The sequence below is a fragment of the Erpetoichthys calabaricus genome, chromosome 7 (genome assembly GCF_900747795.2).
Source record: "Erpetoichthys calabaricus chromosome 7, fErpCal1.3, whole genome shotgun sequence".
Classification (NCBI taxonomy): domain Eukaryota; kingdom Metazoa; phylum Chordata; class Cladistia; order Polypteriformes; family Polypteridae; genus Erpetoichthys; species Erpetoichthys calabaricus.
In genome coordinates, this window is record NC_041400.2 from 127707601 (window position 1) to 127722244 (window position 14644).

The 14644-nt window shown below is 38.7% G+C and overlaps 1 protein-coding gene across 4 annotated transcripts in view; it reads left to right on the forward strand.

The window, feature by feature from the left end:
- The first annotated feature begins 466 nt into the window (after window positions 1–466).
- Window positions 467–14644, forward strand: part of ptch1 (patched 1) — a 151606-nt gene continuing 137428 nt past the window's right edge. For 2 of the 4 annotated variants that reach the window (XM_028805342.2, XM_051929658.1), the window contains exons 1-2: window positions 6490–7126; window positions 8135–8327. In XM_028805342.2, the coding sequence (XP_028661175.2) occupies window positions 6956–7126; window positions 8135–8327 (364 nt within the window). In that variant the 5' untranslated portion in view covers window positions 6490–6955. Of the gene's footprint in view, window positions 673–6487; window positions 7127–8134; window positions 8328–14644 lie in introns of those variants that run through there. The other 2 variants (XM_051929659.1, XM_051929660.1) reach the window with 2 other exon arrangements.

Here is a 14644-nt window from a genome sequence, read left to right on the forward strand (position 1 = left end):
ATATATATATATATAAGAACACGTATGTGAACGGATATAATTACATGAAAACGACATCATGCATCATTACAAAGGTTTAGAATCTGTATAGATGAACACCATACCCTGATGTAAAATGCAGCAGTCTCAGTAATTAAGAAATCGAGGTGACTGGCACTTTATCGGAAGATGGCAAGATGAGTGGAGACTCGGATAGAACAAACGTGAGAGGTTCAGAGTGAGAAGAGTTTGTTTACACGATGTTTTACTGATAAGCTGGCTTTTCTTTTGCTTTGCCTTTGCACGCCCCTCAAACCGTAGACCCCCTCCCCTCAAAAAATGTATATTTGCATGTAGGCCAGTGTGCCAGTGAGGGGAGAGAGAGGAGGGGGTACTTGAGTTCAAAGGCTTTTTTTGGTAATCACGTGACTGACAGGTCCTGCCTTTTGAGATTCAGACCACCCACATGGAGACGATGGAACTGCTTAATAGAAACAAGCATGTAATTGTGAGACCTTCCAGCACTCAGCAGAATGCCTGCAACCAAGAAGGATTATAACTCGATCGGTTCATTTTTCTCTTAAAAAGGAAGAAACCTTTAATCTCTTAATATAAGTGACAAGTCTAAATTACCCGGCAGGATAAACCAAATAATACATACCTCCAGACGATTTTCCAAGCCAGAGGATGATGGTAAGTAGTAGAAATGATTTCACTTTCTGAGAATCCTCCCTTGGAGTGAAACCGTGCCAAATGAAACTGCGTCTGTTGTGATACTGATACACTTAATTCAGTAACTGGCTGCCGTGACTAATAGCTGGATTATTATGAATGAGTTGGTACGGCGGTGTAAAACACTGCGTGATCAGGAAAAGGTGGCACTGGGGGGCTGCACTGCTCTACCTGTCAGGGTCACGCTCTCGTATGGCCGTCGATCATCCGTTTGTGAGATCGCCTCCACCAACTAATTTTATAGCAGAGTGATTTTAACTTAGCCCGTCTCATTTTAAAGAAGTAAAACTCGAACATTTAATGCGTTTTAGTTTTTGCAACATCATACCGTGCCAGTCGATAAGAGCGACTTAACATGTCTTTGTACACACTCACCTGGAAATCCGAAAGACGGACGAATGTTCATTCATCACCAATTCAGACATCTTGTAGCACATTTGCTGTATAAAAGTCATAAGTTTTGTAGTATAGACTGGCGTGCATATCCGAAAGACGGACGAATGTTCATTCATCACCAATTCAGACATCTTGTAGCACATTTGCTGTATAAAAGTAATAAGTTTTGAAGTATAGACTGGCGTGCATAGTGTGAAGATGATTTCAGAACCACAGTACAGTTCTTGAAAACCGTGACACGATCTTCAATTGAATTGAATATGTGGACTTGTATATGCACTTATAAATGATTTATTTAACCACTAGGCGTCTTGCCCTTGAATAAAACTAGTTTATGATTCCTTGATTTGGACTGAAATTATATTGCCAGTTATTTTTCGGAAATTATTGACTCAATGACGCGATTTTTGTTGTTACTACGTGAATGAAGCGATCGTTTTCTGTAAAAACATGTGCCTTTACATTAAATATATATCGATGGCTTTCGTTATTAAAGTGTGTTTGATAATGGCGATGAACTGGAAAGCGAAGGATTGATTGACGGCACCCTTGAGTGTTTAGTAAATATAAACGTTTTAAAATACAGCATGGTGTGACACGACGTAGCATAGCTGAAATTACCTTGACTTAATTCTTGACTAAATGAAACATTATACAAGCGGAAATCTAGTTACATAAATTATATACGTTGATAGTATATGTAAATGTAGGGTAACTTACTGTAGCAATCATTCTATATGTTGCCGAGTGCATGAGGATGTATTTCTATAATCGCTTAAGGAGATTAGCATGGTTGTCATGTTCTGACTTTGCGTCTGTGTATTTTTGTCTCATTTTAAATGAGTCGATGGATGTATATAGTGTAGTGGGGCATACCTAGTCTGACTTACTAGAAATACAAAATGTACGGCATTTTGAAGGCCTATGTGACGAGTTTCAACTGATCACAAGCAGGTTATCTATACCACCTATGGACGTTGTACTAAGCAGAAATGTTCGCTATGTGACACTGTGCCACCATTAGTCTGGGCTTTGGCCGGAGAGATGTTGGACTGGGCGTACAGTCAAGAGTCCGAATGGCAGACATGGGAGAGATAAGCACGTTTGTTTAACAACTATCGTTTTTATAAACTGTATCTAGAGAAAACTGCGGGAGACGTGTGACTGCAAGAAGGTGACATCTGCTCATGTATCTGTCCGTGAATCAGCGGCATCCCGATGTCTTGTCTGTATTCTTTCGATAATATCTGTAAGTTAACCTGTCGAGTTTGATGTAGCGTCCTTTACTTGAACACGACCTGCATATTAAAGGAGAGAAAGCTTACAAATGTAAATAAGGACAGATTGATTGGAGACAACTTTACCTCTTGGGAACAGACCAGTAACATTTATCAGCAATGAAACAAATTGGGGGCAGCCTTGAACGCTCTTACCACCCAAGACGTAAAGGGTTTTAATATGCATTTTGAGTAATTTGTGAAAAAGCAGGAGCTACCATATCTGTGTTTAATCCTCAGAAAGTTCATACTTTCAAACCATTGGGATGAGATAATACAGTCTTTTGTTAACTTATAGCATAGCATCATTTCGGTAATGGGCAATTATATATTAGTATTTTAAAGTTACGTTTTTGTCTTTGATAGTTATGAGATATAGAAAAAAATTCTTACTTGTGATACTGGATGTACCTTAAATTACGTGTGTAAACTGTGTATGTGTGTACATGGAGTTCACCTTCGCCATATTTCCTTAAATTATATGTATAGCTCTTCTCCTAGTCTATAGATTAAATAAGCGGATGAAATAATGGCCCGGTGTCTGAATGTAATACTTTACATTTGTTACGTACCATCCCAACACGAACAGGTATTTAGAATAACGAAACGTCCTATCCATCCATCAATCCATCCATCCTTTTACTGAAAGCGCGCACCCATTGTGTGGTCGCCGGGAGCTGCAGCCTGTATCGGCAGAAGCAGGGGCAAAGCAAATACCACCCAGGACTGAGCCTTAGCCCACCGCGCAAATATACATGCGTGGTAACCTTTACTACTAATGCAAGGATTGAAAGTACTAAATGTCCTGGAGGTACAGTTTGGAAGAGGACATGCAGCCACCATTTAAAAAGACAAGCGATAAGTTAGATGCTATTGTTTGCGATTAAGTTAACTTCTTTATATACCTTTTGCTGTTTTAAATGTACCCTATTTCATTTTACTTTTGTGTATTCAGTGCAAATTCCATGAAAACTGTTTATAATAGATTATAAAGGTTTATTAAGAATCACATTGCCAAAATGATACACAAGTTTTAGGGTAATAGTGGACCATAATATCTTGAGTTTTTTTCTCAGTTACTAGGCCTAAGTTATTATACATATGTAATAAAAAATTTGTTTGCAGATTCCAAAGTAGCCATGTGGCAGAATAGGTGCAGGTATGTTTGCAAGTGGACCCTGTGATGGACTGATTCTTTGTCCAAGGACTATTTCTTACTTTGAACCCAGTATTGCCCACATAGCTCCAGCTACCCACAAATGCATTAATCGGGTTAGAAAATGTTATATTTACTTACAATTTGTATATTTACTGTATATATGCAACTTAAGTAAAATAAACACATGCAAAATTTATAAAAATTATCCTTAAAATTAAATGAATATATTCCATATTTTGTTATGTTAACTGTGTGCATCACAGTGGCAGAGTGGTTTGCGAAGCTTTACTGTCCTAGGAGGCCAGTGGCATTTACAAGTTCTTCTCCTGTCTACTTTTGGTTGCCATACACTTCCCAAAAACGTAGAGGTTAGGCTGATAGTCGTCTTCATGCTGACCTTGTGCCAGTATGCTCAGCAATGGGCTGAAGTCCCGTTTAGATGATTTCTGACTTGCAGTCGATGCTGACATGATAAATTCAGACTAGTAATGGCATTGTTTTTTGAAAACGAATCGGCAGACGAAAAGAATAATCTACTGGCTTTTCAGTATAACAATAACCTTATGTTCATTACGTTTTTCCATCCCTGTATTTGGACGTGATCAAGAGATCATAATACAGCAAGAAAATGCATTCATGAATTCAATTCAGTTCAAATTATTTGTGTAGAGTGTAAGTGCAATCCACTGTAACAAGTTCTCAGGCAAAAGCAAGTACATAATTTATAAATGACAAAATACTGATGTAGTACACATAAAGATACAGATTTGTTAAATCACACAGAAAACAAAGTTGAAACTGGTTAACATATATTGTAGTCAGCAATATAGGTCCATTAGTTAATTAGACAGTTGACAACGGATCAATCCATCCATCCTCCCATCTACCAATTTTTATTACTCACTCTCTTGCGGGACCTGAAATTCGTGAGTTCTTAGGTAGCAATAACTCGCCCCCGTGTGAATGAGTGTAATTGCGTACGTTTAGACGGTGTCCTTAAAATGTTCCCTGCTTTTCGCTCCCAGGTGCTGAAATAAGCTTCGAGCTTTCGTGACACAGAATTTGTTAACCGAGTTTGTTAAATGAAAGGAATGAATGAATGAATGTTAAAATATGACGTGCATGTACTTTCCTAATTAGTTCCTTTAAGATTAACAGGGGGCGCTGTAACGCTTTCAGTTCCGTCCAGACACCCTTTTATACTGTATATTACAGTTTCGTGAATGAAGGGTGATTTTTAATAATAATTACTTACATATTTGAGTACGTTCCGTTATTTTCCAGCTTCTTATTACACATGCTTATGCCGTGTTAGCCGTCTTTTAAATAAATTATTCCCATCATCGATGTGTTGTACGGCTTTTGAAAATATAACCCTGAAGTCCAAAATTACTTTAAAGGATCGAATAGTAAAATATTTGGCTCCTACCTTGAAAAAAGATAACGTCAGTGTTTTTACTTCTGCAACTACGCACTAGACAGGCTGGTCCAATAATGGATGAATGGACATAGTCAAATTGTTTTTTTGGTTTTTTTTTTCACTACTGGGTGTTGAGAGGCGGAAAAATCTTGTTTTAAGTTTAAGTTTTAACAACATGCTAAATGTTATACAAAGTTAAAGAGAATTAATATTGTCTTCCTCGCGATTTGGTTTTTCAGCGCTGTCGATGTTATATTTGCCGCACACATTATTTGCATCTTCTTCATCTTAATGTTGTGACACGCGATTCATAATGTAGTAAGTGGGCATGACTCCTTCGAACGTCTCATTGGCCACTGGCTTGACAGCGATGAACGGTATTGGATATTGTGAAGGGATCGGCTTTCGCAAGGAATGTACTACGGCGTGCGGGGTATGTATTCACGGCCCAGTCCCGGACAGGATGGATGAATTCTGCTTTATATACACATTTTACAGTTCTCTTAGAAATTAGTCAGTGCGATGGCATTGCGATCTGGCTGAGCTTTATAACAAAGTACATTTATGCGCTGCTGCCTGTTGGGTAAGAGCATGTCAAAAAAAAAGTGAACACGGGTCTGTAACTGCTCGGTCACGTGCTCCACTACATCTCCTAGCACCCCTCCCAGTGTATTTGTGGCTCGTGATTGATCTGCTTAGGTACGGTGTTTTACTTACAGCTCAGCCAATCGCTGCTATGCTCAGTAAAGTTTATTACAGCGGTGGCGCTGTCCATCAGGATACTATGTGGAGAGGGAGGTGAAACGAGTAGTCCAAGTTACTCATTCAGAAAAAAGACAATATATCAGAGTGGAATGGTCGGTGTAGTTTGTGCAGTGCCGTAAGATATTTAACTGCCGCTCGCTCACTTTTACCGCTGTATATACGTGCATACATATACTAGCGGCTCGTCGGATATTCGGTATGAACCGTATTATAAGTTACTTTATCTTCAGTTCATGCACATTACAAGAAAGACCTCCCAGTACAGCAAAAAAGTGGTCGACTCTGAGTGGAGAGCAAATTCATCCCGGACCTCCCAGTAATATCTGAAACCACAGATCGACTTCTTTGTCATACTTTGAAATGTCCCTTTAAAAATAACTAGTTATTTAAAATGTAAACATCGTAAATGACGGACCCCGTTTTCTCCCACAATATCACAGTGACTTAGTTAAAGTGAAGCAAACCCTATGGATTCAGTTTTTAAGACTCGCATCTGCACTCGCGCACGTTGGCCGTGCGTTGCATGCAAAAGATGCGGGTGCTGGATTTCTTTAAGGCTCCCATGAAGCTGGGGAAGCAGACACAAGGGTTGTCTGCCTGGGTGGTCTCTCTACTTTGGTGAGCTGTTGCTAAGCAACTAATAATAGTCGTGTTTGCTGAGTAATTTTTGCCCTTCTGGAACCAATCAGATCTAAGGAAGACCAGCCATCTGACAGCCCCGGAGGCGGGATTTTGATTCTTTTTTCCCTTACCCCTCCTCCCCTTTCTCCAAATGGAGAGAGAGTCCCTTTTTTCTCATCTATTGAATCTAAGAGATTGCACAGTCCCGGGGCCCGATACAGACTCGTGTACTCAGAATGCTAGCAGCAGCTACAGCAGTACAAGAAAGCGATCAGATTTGGCGTCTTGCAAAGAGGAATATCCGCTATCGCCTCGCCTTTTAACAGAGCGCCCACCGAGCAAACAAGCAAAACCCCCGCTGATCCACGCGCAACTTTAGAAGGTAGAAAGTACAGTGAATGCGGGGCATAGCTTGAAGACCTCCGGATCGCGAAATGTTGGGATGGAAGGCGCAGACTTTGACTCGCCGTCCTTGCCAGGGATATGAAGAAGTTTACCAGCCTGCGAGCAGCGGGAGCGAAACGTTGTTGCCCTGGATTAACAGAGAGCGCCTTCGGAGGAATTTAGGAGCGTGGATCTCAAAAACAACAGCCCAATCGCTACAACATGGCCTCGGCTGTTAATGTTTCAGAGCAAGAAAGCAGGGACCCCGATCGACCGAGGTTAACGAGAAGGCACAGAGAGACCTTTCGCACCCCAGCCGCGGCACAAGATTTGGAGTATCTGCAACGGCCGAGCTACTGTGATGCCGCGTTCGCCTTGGAACAGATCACAAAGGTGACTTTTGCAGTTTTATCGGGCGCGTCGTCTCAGAATGTCGCTTACCGAGTGTGTCAGCGGTGCAGAGTTTATCTGAGAATGCAAGATGGAAAGAGAGATAGTTTAGGGGGCTGGAAAGTTAAGATTTTGCGCACAATGCTACTTCTCGACTTGCTCCTTTTACTTGACAGCCGCCTGCTGTTGTAGCGGCTCACCGCTGTAGGTCGCGCGTTGCAATGTTCAGGTAAACAAAACGTTTTCTAGCAACGCGGCTGTTTCAGGGGGCATCCACCCGTCAGTCTTTTATTTCTTTCCGATCGCGTATGCAAGGGAAAGTCGTGGAAGCGGGTAAAAAAAACACGCTCCGATCGTTAGGCGCCTGAGCCTTTAACAGGGAGTATTTTTTTCTTTAGTCTGAGAGTATAGGGAGGAAAAAATCCATGTGGCTGCCCTCTTCCGTTCATAAATATTGTCGTAAGTCAATGATGGCTGCCCCACTTCCTAATTCAGATCTCACAGCGTCTCCAAACTCTATGGAAATGAACCAGCCCTCTGGCTCTTGATCGCACGGCGCTGCAAACCACGTGGACGTCAGCTTTACTACTAGCGTAGCAGGATGCTGACTAGTCGAGCTTCTCGACGATTTTAGTAGGGTATCCTATAAACCTTTGAAACGCCGTGGAGTAGGAATATTAATTCATGTCACTAAATCGGATATCTAGAACTCAAAGGAAAAAAAAAAACAGTTCAGGAACACAAACGCGACAGAGTGGTTAAACTTTCAAGATGTTATTAGAAAACACATTAGCACAAGTGGAGCGTCACCTTCACAGTTCTTAAGTCTTAAGAAGTAACGGCACATTATAACAAACCGTTAGAAGGTGTCTATCGTGGACGCGCGCGATGTCGCGTGCCAGCGGGCGCTAGTGTTTAGCTTTCCCGATCACTAAATCAAGGAAATCCGAACCGAGCAGATTCGAGCCCTGTTGATATTAACATTTGGACTTTTCTTGTTTTCCTCGGCAGGGCAAGGCAACTGGACGGAAGGCACCACTGTGGCTGAGAGCGAAGTTTCAGAGACTTTTGTTTAAACTGGGCTGTTACATACAAAAGAACTGTGGGAAGTTCTTGGTCGTGGGCCTCCTGATATTTGGGGCATTTGCCGTGGGATTAAGGGCAGCTAATCTAGAAACCAACGTGGAGAAGTTGTGGGTGGAAGGTAAGAGATTTTTATTTCGGTGTATTTTAAAAAGCAATGACTGGTTTAATGTTGATTTGACACATTTCAGAAACTGAGGTTGGTTTGTTGGTATCATTAGCACGCTGCGTTTAAAACGTGGAGTCTGAGCATATGTTGGGCCTGTTTATGTTTCTGTTGACAATGATTGCATTCAGCCTACAATATTTGCCAACTGCAGGTTTTGATTATTTAAAACGGTGTCTCGGTCCATGTGTATTAATGGTAACTGCAGAGCAATCCGTTCTGCTGTCATCAACTGCAAAGTATGTTCAGTTTATCATGGTATTATTATGGTGCCATTGATCTTGCAGCTGCTTCCCAGTGTTTCAGTAGAGTCCTGCATGTTATCTTCCATTTAAATGATCTGGTAATCTTGTACTGTGATTTGCATAGAAGTGTTTGATTGTATGCCATTAGTAATGACAGTTTTTGAAAAATACTTTGTCCAAAGTATATTATAAGGTATTGACAATGCAATATCTGATCATCCTTTTATACTTCATTTCCTGATCAAAAATCTTTTACAAGAGAGCTCTATTGGGTCATTATTGTCACACATACTTAGCACAGTGAAATTCTTACTTGCATGGGATATTCAACACTCTTTTGCACCATGATTAATGAGAACCAGCACATTGCAGTATATGCCATTCACACTTGTGCCAGTTTAGACTCACTAATAGATATAGGATTAAAGCCAGATGAAATCCCACACCAATGACGGATTAATGGATCAATACGATAACCATATTTGCCATCACTTTATTACAGACTAGATGTGTATGCCATTGGTGCGTGGCAGGGAAAAACATTGCATAACGAATGGTTGTAGCATTGCATAATGTATGTTTTTACCTGTAGGAGAATAAGCGTGTGCTTCTTTATCTTTAGCTGGAATTTATTCTTTTCTCTTTACCAGTAAGGTCAGTTTCCTTCTTTGGTCTGGGGATTTTTTTTGTCTGTATAGGGTTCACATGTCTGTACCTGTAGCTGTATGGGTAATGTGTGTACCTCTGTACCAGCAGAAGAATCTTTGTGATTTAGTGCGAGTATAAGAACTATTGTATGCGCCTCTATACCAGTAGAAGATTTTGGCTCTGCGACTGTTTCTTTATACTAGAAAACACTTTCTTTTGTGGCCCTCTGTGCCAGTGGAAGAGTTATTGTGGTACTTTTTGTTCCAGTAGGGAAAGGAGTTTGTGTGTGTGTCTGTGTGTGTGTCTTTGTTTGACTCCCATGTTTTTACCAGAGGAGAATTCATTTGTGTCTCTTTAACATTTTTTGCATTTCTTTATTAGTGCACTTATTGTTCTGTCTGTCTGTATACCAGTAGTAGAATCATTGTATGGCTGTCTGTGAAGAGTACATTTCTGCTTCTCTAAAGTATATCTTCAGTGTTTGGAGAATTGTTTGATGTGACTCCTGTGGGAAACTAATTGTGTACATTTTTGTGTTTCCCTTTTTGCACTAGAGGAGAGACTGAGTTTACAGTATAGGATGGTCCAGATCTAACTAAGCAACTTTTAATGCAATGCAATGCAATAATTGTATAATTAGATCTGAACCACCCTGTATGTCTTTGCATGACATGTTTCCCTGAAACTGTATGAGAATCATTGTATGGTGTGTCAGGATAATCATTTTGTTTGTTTGTATCTGTTTGTGAAAGAAAACTATTTTGTGTCTGTGTGGAATGTGTGAATCTCTGTACCAGCGAGAAGCGTTTCTTAGTGTTTGTACAGCAGGAATGGAATCTTTTTGTGTCTCTTTAGAATGTGTTTGATTATAAGCCCGTATGAATAAACCTTTGGTCAACCTGGCCGTCTCAGAATTCAATATATGTGTATGTTTTTCTGTCATAGTTAAAGAAACCACTGTGTGCCAGCCCTCCTGTGTTAAAAATGGTTATGGATATGTGTGTGCATGTGTTTTGATAGATATGTTACCAAGAGATTTTGATTGATTTATGTGTAGTGTAATTTTTCACAACTATAGTACATTAATAATAAAATCAGAGTCAATTAGTTTTTTACATTTACAGCAGTCCACCTTTGTGCTTGTGAAGTTTAAAATTAATAGGATTGTTCTGTAATATGTGTGTGTGTGTGTGCGTGCATGTGGGAGGTTGAACTAATGGTAGAATTTGATCAGGGAGTGCGTGTTTCCCTTAGAAGTAGAATGTGAGATTTGTTTGTGTGCGCCTGCCCCCAGCAGCAGAATGTGATCAGTGCAGCTCAGAGAAGCAGTGTGTGTGGTCTTGTTTTGGACAGCTTTCAACTTTAAAAAAAAAAGGCTCTGTGTCCAAAAAAAAAAAAAAAAAACGCAGACAGAAATGCATGTTTGCAAAGTAGATTAATGCTTCTTAGCGGGTGGGGACTTTAATGGAATTATACTTCAGATTACATTTTTCCATGAAAACTTGCTGAAAGCATAACCCCCTGCTCCTTTACTTTGATATTTATTTCATCAGTTGAAAGCAAGGGTTATGGGTGTTAAAATCATAGCTGTTCTGTTTTAAAACAACTTTACAGTCAATTACTTACTAACTTGCTTAATCAGTTTTCGCTTTTATAAATGTACTTTGTCGATAGTCTTCTGCAGTATTATTTTTTAAATTACTGTATTATTTAAAATAAATGATATCATGAAGTTATCTTAATATACTCTGCTATTAACTTTAAATAGTTATTTATTTTAATTTTGTGTTCATCAATGTATTCTTGGCTGACTGTTTACCACAATGTGCTGCATCACATAATTGTTTTCTGTAACTATTTGTTAAAATAAATCTAAATATGTGAACCCTGTAGATCTAATTTGAGAACAGTATTTGTGCATTATTGAATAATGGTCATTATTGGCAGGTTCTTATCAGGTTTAAAGTATAAAGGTATTTAATCTGAGGTTATTTCTTGAATTCTTGTTGGTTTGCCCAGTTCCTCCCAGTTTTTCTGGTTTCTTCTGTTGGAAAAACCATAAAGATGTTTTCTCTATAGTATCTAATGTTAAAGTCACGAACGCGGGAGCTAGAAAAATAAACCAGCTGAGCCGCTAGTGCATATTTCTGTGGTTAAATGTATAAACAGAAGTGAGTGTGGAGTGAGGGTCTGAAGAGGGAAGAAAAACACACATTGAACAAAGTTGGGAAAGAGCACTTTTTATTCCAGGTTCTCCAGGCTTAATTTATTTTGTTGAATTATAACATTGTACTGTTTGTTCTGGATGTGTTAGATGGCTAGATATTAAGGTGTTGTGGATCATTGGGCAGTCAAGTGGTGTTTATAGTAGTTTTATCATTTTTCTAATAGCAAAAGCAATTGTTATCCATTTTTGTATTTAAACCATTTGAATCATTTGTTTTCAGATGCAGTAGGTTTCCATTGACACAGTGCATAATGCTTAAATGTGCTCATTAATTAAAGATGAAAGTTCTAGAACAGAACTCTTCCAGATGTACAAAGAATTCAGTCCTTTTGTTTATATTATGTTCTGCAGCTGATGCATAGGTTATGAGAAATGTAGTTGGTTTTTGAGATTACATGTTTATATTTTATTCGGGTTCTTCCTTCAGAGTTTACATATAAGTTATTAACTGTATAGATACTTAAACAATGTGGTGATAAATATTTGTATTTTGTTTAACCCATACAGTCTCTTTTGAAAAGATGTTGTATACATTTCATATACAATGTATGTACAGAAGTTATCTTGTTAATTGAACAAAAAACTAGTATTCATCACATTTACCATAACATTCCATTAGTTCAGTAGCTTGTGAGGTTATGCTAAAGTTTTTTCCATTTGTTGTGTTTTATGTTTATTAGTAGGATTTCAAAAGAAATACAGAGTTAACAATACATGTCACAAGAGAAGACCAATGTAACATTTTGTACAACTTTGATATTATTTTCCATATTAATAAATCTGAGAATAGTGTACAAATTGTAGCAGGAAAAAAGTATCTTGGTTTGTCATTGGGAAACTTAAACCGTAAAATACTTCTTGTTTTGGCTGCTCCTGTTAGGGGTTGCCACAGCAGATCATCTAATTCCATATTTTCTTGCCCTCTGCATCTTGCTCTGTCACACCCATCACCTGCATGACCTCTTTCACCACATCCATAAACATTCTCTTAGGACTTCCTCTTTTCCTTTTGCCTGACAGTCGAACCCCAGCATCATTCTCCCAATATACCCAGCATCTCTCCTCTCCTCCAAGCCAACGCAAACTAACCTCTCTGACTTTGTCTCCCAACCGTCCAACCTGGGCTGACCCTCTAATGTACTCATTTCTAATCCTGTCCATCCTCGTCACACCCAGTGCAAATCTTAGCATCTTCAATTTTGCCACCTCCAGCTCTGTCTCCTGCTTTCTGCTCAGTGCCACCATCTCTAACCCATATAACAAATCTGGTCTCACTACCATCCTGTAGACCTTCCCTTTCACCCTTGCTGATAACACTACACTGATTTTACTTGAGTGGTCCAGCTAGAACCTGGATTCGAATCATTTTTCCAACATAAGGAAATACTTTACCAGTGCCATTTACTTATTTTGTTCATCCACATTAACAACACTTCAGTTTATTCTGGAGTTTTTGGAGTTTTTACATGATCACTTGTCTTTTATAATAAGAACTATTATAGAATGCTTTACCTAGAAATTGAGAAGATTGTATAGTTTATTACTATACTGTGTATTGTAGCTTAAATGGCATGGTGATGCAGAGCTCAGTGCTGCTACCTTTTTGTTCTAGGAGGTGAGTTGAATCTCACCGTGGTCAAAATCCTTATTATGTCTGATTGATTTTTTTTTCTGGGCACTGTTTTCTCTTGGAAGAAAACCAAGGTGTGTGTATTTCAACAGCCTGATGTTCTTTCAGGATTGGTTTCTACCTTGTACCAAGTGCTGCAGAGAGAGACTTTGGCTACTCACAACTCTGGAATTTGGTAAAGTCAGTGTGAGGATATTTATTGTCTTTCACTCTTTGAATGCTGCATTGTTTTTTATTATACAGCTAGTAAAATACCAGTGAAAATTACAGTTTATTTTCAATTCTTCTTGTCTGTAAAGTTCTTATTAGGTTTTAAATTGATGAAGCCATGTTTGGTGAGATGCTAGTTGTGTCCATGCTGCAGAGACTTCTGCAGGCATCTGATTAGAGTACTGTGACTGACAGAGCCTCCTTTGGTGAGCAGCTGTTTGTGTATGTTCTGCAGTAATGTCTTTGAGCAGCTGACTAACCTACAATAACTGGTGAAGTTTCTTCATTATTTGAACATTTTAAAAATGATACTCTTTCACCTTTTTCTGGCATTTTATTTGTTCTTAGCTAGTGCATTTCTCTAATTACCTGAGCTCTTGACTTCCAAGATGGTAAGTCAGAATTCCTGCCTATACATGCATTGATTGACCCACACCTATCTATATAAAAAAAGAAGTTACAAAAGAGGGAAACACACAGAAATACAGTACAAGCACCATCATTTGTGTACTGTTCTTGTGAACCATTGTTAGCCTCCCTTTGTCCCATTAATGATAAACCTTTCAGATTCTCCTACATTACATCTAACCCTTCTGTCCTGGTATAGATAGTTTTCAAAAGTTATACAACATTGCTTTAATGAAAATGAAGGGAAGAATAATGTTTAATTTTGCACTTTCACTAATCCTCTGGTAAAGTAAGGCACTTCTTTGACATTGTTATACTGTACTTAGTCTGAAGCTCTTCTGTTCTGCCTTTATGAAAATTCCTTCATTTCCTCTTTCATACATATTATAAATTTTCCAATAATTAATATCTAGATGGGTAGATAACACAAATGTCATTACAATATACAGCATAGTTTATAACTCTGTATTATTTATTACAAATACAGATTATTTAATGATACTGACTCTAAACCTAGGTAGCAGTGAATGACAGAAAAAAGTACAGTGTGATTCATATTTTAGAAATAAACCTCTTGGGTCCTCTTTGAAAGTTGAACTGCTAAGTTAAGACTGGGCACTTTTCTTGACACCTTACATTTAAATTGGAATTGTTTGAAAGGACAACTTGTAATGTTTTTTATAGTCTTCCTTGTCTTTCTGGAAAGTTATACAATACATGCTAGTACAATATTACCTGTTTTATTTTGTATATTTCTCTTAGCAGTTAATCACAAAAAAGCTACCATTAGTTACATTTGCTCACTGTCTACTTATCAAGTTACATCTTCAATATCTTCATTGAGCTACCTTGTGGTTGAAATTACGAATACACCAGTTTATTTGGGTTTACTACTGAACTAAAA